At 43.3% G+C, this 12,359-nt stretch overlaps 1 protein-coding gene across 7 annotated transcripts in view; it reads right to left on the bottom strand.

The window, feature by feature from the left end:
* Positions 1-390: 390 nt before the first annotated feature.
* LOC311061035 (myosin heavy chain, skeletal muscle) overlaps positions 391-12,359 on the bottom strand; it is a 72,668-nt gene continuing 60,699 nt past the window's right edge. For all 7 annotated transcript variants that reach the window (XM_084079512.1, XM_084079513.1, XM_084079511.1 and 4 more), the window contains 4 exons: positions 8,595-8,765; positions 6,639-6,839; positions 5,297-5,443; positions 391-1,733 (listed from right to left, as the gene is read on the bottom strand). In XM_084079512.1, the coding sequence (XP_083935638.1) occupies positions 1,581-1,733; positions 5,297-5,443; positions 6,639-6,839; positions 8,595-8,765 (672 nt within the window). In that variant the 3' untranslated portion in view covers positions 391-1,580. The remainder of the gene's footprint in view (positions 1,734-5,296; positions 5,444-6,638; positions 6,840-8,594; positions 8,766-12,359) is intronic.

Raw genomic sequence — 12,359 nt, 5'->3', positions numbered from 1 at the left:
AAATACTCCAGCACTTTTGAATTTCTTTCTGTAAAAGGTTAGCTGGACAGAGTTTTAAAAAAATAAAATAACCTCCCACCTTAACCTCTCAGGATACAGGGGAAAGACACAGTCCCCCCAGTAGGCTGTCTTGATGGCGTGGGACTTGACCCTGCTAATTGTCTGTAGCAGAGGCACAAAAGCTCACCACATCATTGCGCCAAGGCACCGTGGGCCCTTGAGGTGTCTTCTTATTATGTATCTATGTTACTGATTATGGTGCTTATTATTCTATGTCTTAATTTGAGATTTCTTGTTTGACAAGACAACTTAATGTGTTTCCTGTTCATCATTACTATAATGAATACACACACTATGTGAAAATAATTGCATCTTGATGGTACACACGGAGCAATACAATGAGTGATTTATTTTGATTTAAAAATGCATTTTCACATTCAACAATAAAATGGTTTGGACAAGCATTGTTACACTTTTTGGCCATCTATATTAAAGAGGTGGTTAGCCACTTTCAACCTGGCATCCCCATTTTGGGCCTGTCATTCTAGGGGGGAAAAAGCAGATCTAACAAGCCCTTACTGCTTTGCATCACATTGAGATCTTACTATTCGTCGTAGGACTAAGTATAAAGGGCAGGGTTCCCTGATTACTTTTCCCCCCCGAGGGCCAAATGATGTCAAGGTTACCAAGGTTTTTTGTGTGTGCTCCGGGCCGCACAATTGGCTCTTGCGGGCCACAACTGGCCCATGGGGGCCTATTAAGGCTCCATGATATAGGGCTTAAGTGGTTAACAATTCAGTAAGCGGTCAACCTGTGTTTTGTTGTAAACAAGCAATTTTGTTCCATTATCTTAGTTGGACATTCAATGAGCTAATCAAAAGTTAGATTTAGCCTCACCATGCACCGGTGTTCACATTTAAACAGTTTTTTACCCCCCTTTTTCATACAAACATTGTCAAGGGCAGCCATAGATGAGTGTATAGACTGACAGAGAGGTTATCTGGTAATCAGAAGGTCACCAGCTTGACCCTCAGCTTGCCCATCTACATGTGTTCCTGAGCAAGACACTTAACCCCTAACGGCTCATTTGAGCAAGCCATCTGCTCGGTGAATGCGGAAAAGTAATTTCCCCCTCAGGACGTTACAATACTCTCTTTTGTATATAATACATTGAATATAAAAGGGTGTTGGATTAAAACTGGAGTCATTAGAACTGTGACCATAATAACACACAGATACATTGCAAGTCAACATACTGTACTGTACACACCATTCACAGTTCCACATTCATAGATGTTCATTTGAGTACAACTGCTGATGTGCTGTGAAACTACAGTACCGGCTTTTCTGTACCTTCAAACTCCTCAGTGTTAATTTAACTCTGAAGAGTCCAAACCAAATGAACCATCTGATTCCATTTCAGAGTTCAGAGTTTAATGAACACTGAGGATTTCACGTGTACAGTATGTCTTTGACAATGTCTTCAAAACTGATGGGAGCCAGAATTATTGACAGCTGCTCTCAAAGAAAACTAGTTGCACTTGGAAATCCTAGACCCAACCGTCCTATGTGCCTGCACTCTACTCTATCATGAGCTTCTTGAGAGAGTTGAGATATGCTGGGATGAGGGAGCTGACGGACTCGTTGTCATCGTTGAGGATCTTCTCACCCCTGCCCTCTGACCCCACAGAGCTGGGTGACCTGACCAGCCCAGGGTAGGGTGTGCTGTAACCCTGGAAACAAAAAAAGTGTCAGGGCATTCAGGTCACTTAAAAGAAACACAGCATTTCAATCTTCATAGCCCGTTGACTTGTACTGTATGTGTACATTATATCAACTTGGCATCGTTGATAATTGATATAAATAAATACTATTTATGATAGAATTAATATGTTATTCATGATTTGGTGAATTCATGATTCTTACTTTGTGTAGCCCATTAGCCATTCTGCCTGACCGTATCGGCCATTCTTATTCTTCGCTACAATTACCATGATGCATTTCGTGGGCAAGCACTGGTCCGAAATGTCAGTATGGTCTATAGCCGCCATTACATCCACCTAATTACAGGGACAGAGCTCTCAGCTCTGTACCGGTCTTATTCTTCGCTTTATTCTGTCGCTTTTGCCACTTTTGGCAGTTCTGGCTGAACCGTGCATACGCTTTTTACGAAACTCGGCCATATGGTAGATGGTCATGAAAAACTATCAAAAAATAAATCTCACAATCTTTCGTCCAAAGGTGGCGCTATAGCACTCAATTGAAAATGCCAACTTTGAACAGGTACAACTCATGCCCTATTTGACCTACAGCCATGAAACTTCAATACACATATGCGTCTCCTCATGCTGAACAACTTTCACACTCTGACTTTTGACCTCTGACCTTTAGATCTCCCACCATTTTGAATTATATGAAAAACAGTCATTTGCTCCTAACTTCTGCATTTTTTCATTTATGGAAAATCCGCTTGCACCGTTTGGTCGGCATAGGCAAAAAATCCCAGAAGGAGATAGATTTTAACTATTAGAGTTTTATGAAAATTATTCATCTGTGCCTAAAATATACATGCAGACTCACATTTCTTTGAAACTTTGCAGAAATGTACAGGGTCATTCCAAATATCACTGAAACCAATCTTACTCCAATTGGCCAAAGGGGGGCGCTATAGCAATTTTTTGAAAATGCAAACTGTAAACAGGCATAAGTCATGCCTCGTTTGGCCGAAAGTCGTGAAACTTGCTTACACTTGTGCCTTGACTCATGAGGAACACATCTATCGCTTTGACCAGTAAGCTCCGCCCTTAGATTGTCCGCAATTTTGAACAGTTTGAAAAACACTTAAAACCCAGGATTTTTCAGCTATTTGCGTGAAACTGTATGATCTGTTTTATCTCCTTTTTCACAGTTCTTTGTCTGTTGGTCCAATGGCGTCTCCCTTAAAGGAGAATTCCGGTCATTTTAAGTGTTATGTTTGATGTGTGTCAAATCACTTACCAACGTAGAAATGAAAATCGCGTTACTCGACAGATCCCCCTGTCAACCCCCACCGTTGCCATGATACTCCTATCGTGGATAGCCCAAATTCGCCTATTTTAACAAATGTAAAGTCTGTTTTTTTCTCCTAGTACTCATTGTGGAGTCCCATGATAACGTAACAGGCGCTAAAACTCCCGACAAGCTAACGGCTAATAACAGAACGAGCTAACGCTGGGGCTGCTTATCTCTGCATGGCAGCCCCAGGTTGCCAGGTCGGGAGAGAAACCAGCAACCAGCATTAGCTCGTTCTGTTATTAGCCGTTAGCTTGTCGGGAGTTTTAGCGCCTGTTACATTATCATGGGACTCAACAATGAGTACTAGAAGCAAAAAAACAGACTTTGCATTTGTTAAAATAGGCGAATTTGGGCTATCCACGATAGGAGTATCATGCCAACGGTGGGGGTTGACAGGGGGATCTGTCGAGTAACGCGATTTTCATTTCTACGTTGGTAAGTGATTTGACACACATCAAACATAACACTTAAAATGACCGGAATTCTCCTTTAAATAAGTGCCTCACAATCTCAAGGTCGCCAGTTCAAGCCTCACTTGATGCAGACTTCATTTAAGTTGAATTGCAAACAACATGACTGTATCAATGAATACATGTGCAAATGGTAAATATAACCTAAAATGCTTATTTGAGAGTACGTTTTTTCAATGTATGACATACTTCATTCTGAAAATAGCCGATCTACAATCTCAAAACTTTTCAGATAGCAACGTGTTTCTGAGCTTGTAGATCGGCTGCTTTCACTGTTTTCGGTTGCGAGGAGACATACAATTTCTCTATTGGTAAATGGTTTGTGAACGAGTGATCTTAGCGTTGGCTTGGTTCATGACAGAAGGCAAGAGTTTATGATCTTCAACAGACAACATCAGCCTGGACAAAGCTATAGCACTATAGGTAGTGTTGCAGCCTATTAGTCCGAAGGTTGAGAGTTCGATTCCTGTTAATGGCAATAGGTTGTGATGTCCAATCAATCCATTCTGTTTCCATCTCTCTCTCTCTCCAATCTATTCCCTTTCCATGTCTCTCTCTCTCTCCAATCTATTCCGTTTCCATGTCTCTCTCTCTCTCCAGTTTCCATGTCTCTCTCTCTCTCTCTCTCTCCAGTTTCCATGTCTCTCTCTGTCTCTCTCTCTCTCTCTCTCTCTCTCTCCAGTATCCATCTCTCTCTCTCTCTCTCCAGTTTCCATGTCTCTGTCTCTCTCCAGTTTCCATGTCTCTCTCTCCAGTATCCATGTCTCTCTCTCTCTCTCTCTCTCTCTCTCTCTCTCTCTCTCTCTCTCTCTCTCTCTCTCTCTCCAGTTTCCATGTCTGGCCCTGTATTATCGCTGCTTGCAGCTATATTTCATATTATTCTCTGGAGTCAAGACCAAAGCCATTTTGCCATAAACATATGAACAAGGACAATGTCACAGCAACCGTGGCTAGTGAAAATAAACAAACCAGGAGGTAAGAGTTGTAGTTTTCACATTCACGGATTGTACCCCAGTGATATCACTGGGGTAATCCTTCCAGCAAAACTTTGGCAGCTTTTCAGAGACACAGACGACTACCCAGTGATATGGCTGCTAATGGAACATAAGTCCTACAAGAAATATATAGAGCTAATGTTGAAACTTGTTATGTTGAAAATGTTGATGTTTCCCTTTAAAGGGATTGACGGCAGGTTCAGAAATAAACAAACACCGCGCCTCCAGCAGTTTGTTTCCCCGACCACCAGGGGGTGACACAGGAGGGACTTCCATAGTTAAGGGGACTTCTGGAGGGGCCAATGCCGAAATTAGGTTGCTTTCTTCGGATACAATGCGTGTTACTGCCCGCCCCTGCTGGTTCTCTGAATTTTTATTTTTAAATAGGCTCTTTCATGATAAATTGACCACATATATGAAGTTAAGCATCATTATATAGTGGCTGATAGAGGGGGAAAAATGCAAAATATATATATATATATATATATATATATATATATATATATATATATATATATATATATATATATATATATATATATATATATATATATATATATATATATATATATATATATATATATTTTAAATTTAGGCTTAATGTTGCCTAGAATCCCTTTAAGAATGGAAACCCAACCCAACACAGCTGAACTGACTCTTGGGGGCGCTCACGTTACACGTACGACCCAGGAGCAGCTTGTTTGTTAATATGATATTTCATGTCAGTGTGTTTCTCTGTTATAGCCTGCTCAAAACTAATCAAGCCTAGATACTCACAGATGAGTATCCTTTGCCGAAGCTGCCTCGGTTCTTGGTTCTGATCTTGGTGAGAGCTGACTCGGCGATGTCGGCTCGCTCTTCAGCATCGTCCAGCTCATGTACTGTCTTCCTGTACTTGGCCAGATTCATGTTGGCCTGCTCCTCCTAAACAGCAAGGTAGAAAAGCGAGGAAGTGAATTCAAAATGTAGTGTATTCCTTCACCATGTTTTTGAAGCAATTTTTAAAAAATATGTTTTTATTTATGCACATAATGTCTGTGGTTATCATAAGCCTACAAGACAAGCCTACTTGTTTTGTTCTTCAACCTATTTGGCTCTGTGCTTAACTGTACTCCCAGAAGGTGGCTCCAGTTCATTTTCCCATAGATAGATTGGTTTGACTGTTTCAGCAGCAGATTTGAACTGGAAACACATGTGAAGGTGTCATGTGTTTCCGTTTCAAACATGCTGCCGGAGCCAATCAATCAAAAACTTTATTAAGGGCACATGGCCCATAGCACAATCAAAACAATAAAACCAGACATATACAAAAACAAACATAGACGGACAGAATCCATAAAATCATATATATATTCACATAAAAGGCTCACGCCGATTACACCTGTTAATTTATCAACCGGGAATTTTGAAGCCATGGTGCATTTTTTAAACGTAAATGAGTTGTGTGTGTGGTCATCATGAAGTGTGTTGATCTGTGTTGAGGAGATTATAGAGATTCGTAGAATCTTTTTTGTGAATATCATATTCCTTTGTTTTCAACAGGGTTTATTTTCCTAATGTATCCAAAACCCAAAGACCCCATCCCTCCCTGTAGGTCTCTATAGGTCCAACACAACGTGCCTGATGATACCCAACGGTAAGAGCTGTGACATTAACCCATCAAGACCTGAGGCTGATTCTAAAAAGGTCTTCTAAATCCTAACAGTTTTATGAAAACATGTATGTTGCTATATCAGTGGTGCTCAAACTTTTTCACGTCTAAAAATATGTATTTGGCCGCCGAGCCCCCATCTCAAAATATTTTGTTCCAGGGACCTCAGGAAGCAAAGATTTGAGTTAAAAATGTTCGCTTTAAAATATATATAATATATTCAAAGATTTGCACAAATCACAAAAAAATAGCAGATCTACAAGCTCATAGTGCATCACCTTGTGCCGCGCTATGAGCTTGTATATCTGCTATTTTTGAATAGCCAAAGCATAAAATAATGGTCAAAGTGCTTAAAATGATAGTGATGCTACACTAACTACTTTTGCTTTTCCTGAATTGAACCGGGTGGAGTAAAACCAACAGACTGCAGAGGTAACTGCATTATGCAACGTGGGTCAGGTGACTTACGGCCTCCTCCACTTGTCTCTTGTAGGCCTTCATCTTGTTCTGCAGCCTCTCCACCAGCTCCTGCATGCGCTGCTGGTTCTTCTGGTCCTCCTCGGACTGAAACAGCAGCTCCTTGAGGCGCCGCTCGTTCTTGCGAAGGGTCTTCACCGTCTCTGCATGGCGCTTCTGCTCCGAGTCCAACTCCAGCTCCAGCTCTTTCACCTTGCACAGAGAAAGAGCCAGTGGTGGGAAAAGTACTCAAATGTTTTACCTAAAGCAGAGGTCTTCAACAGGGGGTCCGCGACCCCTAGGGGGTCCTCAGAGTTACTACAGGGGGTCCGCCAAATCTTTGTGTGATTTTTACGTTAACCACTTCACCAAAGCATCCCTATATTCTGAGGAGAACTTTAGCCAAAAATAGCAGCGCGAGGCGTTGTGCGCTTGTAGATATCTGCTATTTTCGGCAAAGTGGTTTGGTGTAGGGGGGGGAAAAGAGCAGACTAAGTACAGAGTAAAAAGTCAGGTTTACTAAGTATTGTTTAAGTGCATGGTTAAATGTCTGGAAATACACATTGACATGAATCCAACATGATAGTGCTGTGAAACAAGTCTATGCAGCTGCCGATGAAATCTATGAAAAAATAAATATTTTACACAATATATAATGGGGGTCCCTGCTTTATCTCGCTCTCAGCTAAGGGGTCCTTGGCCTGAAAACGTTGAAGACCCCTGACCTAAAGGTAGGGTAAGTGATATTTTTTGGTAAAACATTTTTTTTTTTTGTTAAAAGGTTAAAGTACTACATTCTGATAGTAATCATTGCTACAGAGCGTTTGTTCGGTCACAGGGGTCTCTCCAGCTCTTTAATAAACATAATATAAATACATTTTCAGGTAGGTGACGACATTTAAGCCAATCAGGAGAGAGCACATTTTCTGTTTAATAAAGAGCTGGAGAGACAATGAGTAGTACCAGAATATAGAGCTATTTAACACTTATTTCAACCAAAGTAAATCACTTACCCTACCTTCAAGTTAAAATGTATCAATACTGCAATGGAGAAGTACTTTGTTACAAGCAAAAGTCCGGAATTAAAAATGAGTAAAAGTACAAAAGTGTTGGTATCAAAATGTACTTAAAGTACCAAAAGTTAAAGTACTAAAATGTTTGAAAATAGCAGATCTACAAGAGCGTTATGCTGGTTGTAGTGTGTGCGTGTGCGGGTGCGGGTGCGAGTGCGGGTGCGGGTGCGTGCGTGCGTGCGTGTGTGTGTGCGTGTGATGTTGTGTATACGTCAGGAGATTGGCTGCTCATTTGTATCCGTACTGTATATTATGGAACAAGCATGTCGTTGCCGTCGGGCGGAAACCTTGTATCTCCGTGTTTCGACTTTTAGCAAATTAAGGCCCCATTTCATCATACAAGAGTGTCGCAGAAATGTAGTGAAATTAGCAGATCTACAAGCTCACACGAGCTCTACAAGTGGCTATTGTCACTATTTTCAAATGTTTTTTAAAATATTAATAAAAAAGGAACGGTTTTGGACTTACAAAGTATCCTCCTTTCCAGCGACGAAATATGACTAAGCTAATGAAACATCAAGATCTGATCCCAATAGTCCATTAAAAATAAAACCATTGAAATGCAATGCAACGTTGCTGGGTTTTAGAACTACAAACACTCTTATTAACCCATTGATACCTGGAACGCATCTGTGTCACTTTAAATGTCTTCGGCTATTCAAAAATAGCAGATATACAAGCTCATAGCGCGGCACCGAGTGCCGCGCTATGAGCTTGTATATCTGCTATTTTTGAAAAATCGTGAAAATTATTTTTTTTATATTTTTTTCCAAAAAACTGTTAGGATTTAGAAAATGTTTAGAAGCGGGCTCAGGTCTTAATGGGTTAAGACATCAGAATATTTGATTCCTCCAACTGTTACTTGTTTAATTGTCGATTCAGACGTAAAACCTACCTTCCCCTCCAATTTCTGGATGATCTTCTTGCCTCCCTTCAGAGCCATCTGCTCCGCCTCGTCCAGCCTGCTGCTCATGTCTTTGATCTGGGCCTCCAGGCCCTTCTTCACCCTCTCCAAGTGGAGCGTGTGCTCCTGTTCCAGACGCAGCTCCTCTGCCACACGCGCTGACTGCAAATACAGAGAGAGAGAGAGAGAGAGAGAGAGAGAGGAGAGCACAAGCTCGAGTAAGTCTAATGATGGAACACACAGACAGTAAATTCAATTGTGACAGGGTCAAAGCAGGGGGGTGAAACCAAATTGTAACATTTTTTATTGATGATGAAAAACCTGTATTACGCACTTAAAAACATCATTCTCTTAACTATATTTCTGCACTGCATGTTTTATGGTTGACAATGTATTTCCCCCCGGTCCCCGAGCCACTTGACATTGGACTCCCCTATAGGCTGTGTGACATTGGCCTTGTGACAGCGGACGGCCAATGTCCCCAGGTCACGCTGGTGGCAGAGCGAATGAGGGCGGAGTAGGGTGTGGCCCACCTTATTCAAAAGTGAGCGCGAGCCACTTGGACAGCAGAGAGACAGGCATACAGGGCAGTGTGGAAGTGACAGCCAGAAGGGACGGTTGTGCACAGGAGGAGCAGACATACCACGGAGCAGAGGTGGGGAATACAGTGATCGCGGCACGTACCAAGCCACCAGCAGCGGACGGTGAGCAGACGGCGCAGTAGCAGCAGAGACGGGGAGGACGGACAGACGAACCAAGGAACGGAGGAGAGGTCCAGTGGCGATAACGTTGCGCGCTTCACACCCTCAAAGCCAGACGTACAGTCTGGCGGGCGAGTAAGTGTCCTTCTATGCAACGTTACCTTTATAAACCCACGGTCCTAAACCTCATATGTGAAATATACCTGAACAGATGAACTGGTTCTAGTTTCTATGATTGCAGGCAATACGCACGAAGACAAGAAGAGACAGTGATTCCTGGCCTAAACCCCCGCTCCAGTTAAACCCCATATAAGGACATTCCCACCTTTTGCATTGAACCGTGATGAGTATATGACATATAGCAATTGAATTGGCACTTGGCACTTTACTGCTTCAGTAATAGTTGGCACTTTAACGCTAAATTCATTATTTATTTGCTATAGTTTGCACAAGCCCTGTCTGTTTTTAGTGTTTGGTGATTGTCTGTATTCCTGTATTTTAGTTAGTTAGTGGGCGCATTAGGAGGTTGAGGTTTTAGAATTAGTGTTATATTTTGTTTATGCTTTTCAATATTTTATGGCTTATAGACGCCACTGTATTAGCTTAATAAAATAGATTACCTTTTTATACAAACCTGTTTCCGTCCAGCTTTCTCCAAGGGATATGTGTTGAAGTGTTGTTCTCATTTAAAAGTATTGTACTTACCTGGGTAAACTCGAACCTGTGAATAGCCTAAGAAAGAGTGTTACAGAGGACCCTACCTCTTAAATAAAAAGGTGGCGTAGTCTTGCAGTACCTAACAAACAGTATTATTCTCACAGTAATTACGCACCCCGCACTTTACCGTGCAACTGATATTTTATTGTTGTGAGTTTAATGTGTATTGTTATTTATTTATTATTGAGACAAAGTAAAGAGTGTCAGCATTCTAAAAAGAAGTGGCAAGTTACATGTGACAACCTGGCCACCGTCACATATTTGGCGTAGCGCGGCAGGACTGGGTAGAGAACAACACAAAATCCCTAAGAGAAACTGTATTGAAATTTTGCTGTTTTGCTGCTTTTTGTTTTGTTTTGTTTGGTTGAATCAAGAAAGTAATGATGATGATGCCAGTGTATCCAGGGGCACCGTGGCTACCTAAGTTTTCGGGCATAGAAGGTGAGGAGAAATACAGGGAATGGAGAGAACAGATTAAAGGATTATTGGGCACTCAGGATTTAACAGAGGAGAAAAAAGTTGCTTTTGTAGTACAGACCCTTACTGAGGAAGCTAAGCGACAAATTAGTGTAATTGACAAGGAAGATCGCAATACAGTGGCCAAAGTCTTTAAATGTTTAGACACGTTGTATAAAACATCTGTTTCTGCTTCCCAAGCTCGTGCCTTGTTCTATGGCTGTGCGCAACGCGCAGGCGAAAGTGTGCAGGCTTATATTTTGAGGCTTAGAGAGTTGTTCTGCGGGCTGCGGCGGCTCGACCCAGACACCGCTCCCTCCGATGCCATTCTGCGAGAGCAGTTACTTGTAGGACTGTCTGAAGGCCCTCTGGGTCAAGCCTTAAGAATATATGCCCGTCGAAACCCCACAGAAGACTTCGCCACCCTAAAAAATGAGGCCTTCCTACTAGACACTGAACATAGAAGAGAAGGGACTGCTGAAATCTTGTGCCATGCTGTTAAACCTGTCTCTATCCCAACACCCTCACAGGAATCTGAATGGAGAGAGAAACTGAAACAGGAGATTATGGAAGACGTCAAATCGCAAATGCAGGGGTTTACGCAGGAGCTCATGAAAGAGATCAGACCGCTCCTTCGACCCAACACCACCGATACACGACCTCGCGGTTCGCCTCCATCTGAACGACGCCGGGAGCCGTACCAACGCAACGAGTGGGATGAGGGAGGTAGGCCGATCTGTAGGAGCTGTAGGCAGTCTGGGCACATTGCTCGCTTTTGTAAATCTGACCCCAATCATTTAAACTAGTACGCCCTGTCGCCGAGGTCCGGGAGACAGGGGTGCAGCGCGCACTCGCCAGATCAAGGGCTAATGAAGTGTTTATTGGGGACTGTCCGACTATTGGGATCACTATGGGAGGAGTCCACTTAAGGGGGTTACTGGATACTGGGTCACAAGTCACATTAATGCAGCAAAGCTTATTTGAGGAAAAATTCTCACACCTAACGTTGGGAAATGGGCCCCTTGTTTTTAAATTACGCGCCGCTAATGGTCTTGACTTACCGTACACTGGCTATGCCATATTGGACCTAGAGCTGGAGGGAATGAAGATCCCAGGGAGAGGAGTTGTAATCGTGAAAGATGAACATTGTACTCAACCGCTGATTATTGGGATGAATGTCGTGAACGCTGTATGGCATGCCCTCTTTAAATGGCCTGGGAGGCCTGTGTTTCCATGTCAGCAGGGAAGGACGCTGTGGAAGGACGCATTCGCCACCTGTAGGAGGGTGGAGGCAGTGACGAACGAAGATGGGTCCATCGGTTATGTGTGGCCGGTCGGCCGGCGGAAGATTCGAATCCCCGCGCAGAGTGAAGTGATGATCTGGGGCCGCGCTTGGAGAGGACCAAATGGAGCGGACTACGAGGCCTTGATGGAAGCCTTGCCGGATGGAAAAGATTTGGGAGTGGCCCGTGCCCTCGTCACGGTGCGCCACGGACGTGTTCCCATACGAGTGTGCAACCCACACGCATATAGTCTGGTCCTGGACCGCCACCAGAAGCTGGGGAGGCTGTACCCGGTGGAAGAAGCGGATGTCCGAGGCGGCAGGGACCTGAGCCTGTCCCTGGGGACCGACGGAGAGGTGGAAGTGGCCGTAATCAGTGTGGAAGATGATGGACCACTGAAGACCCTGCCCGAAGAGATGGAAGTGTTGACGGAGCGTGATGACCTGCCGGAGGCGCAGAAGAGAGAGTTACACGAGATGTTGTGTCGGTGGAAGAAGGTGTTCGCCATCCATGACGAGGATTTCGGACGGACGGACGCCGTGCAACACCAGATACCGACCGGAGACGCGGCACCCATACGAGAGCGACACCGGCCGTTG

Source organism: Gymnoscopelus microlampas (assembly GCF_963454915.1).
Source record: "Gymnoscopelus microlampas genome assembly, chromosome: 14".
NCBI lineage: Eukaryota > Metazoa > Chordata > Actinopteri > Myctophiformes > Myctophidae > Gymnoscopelus > Gymnoscopelus microlampas.
This window is presented reverse-complemented; position numbering and strand designations above follow the sequence as displayed.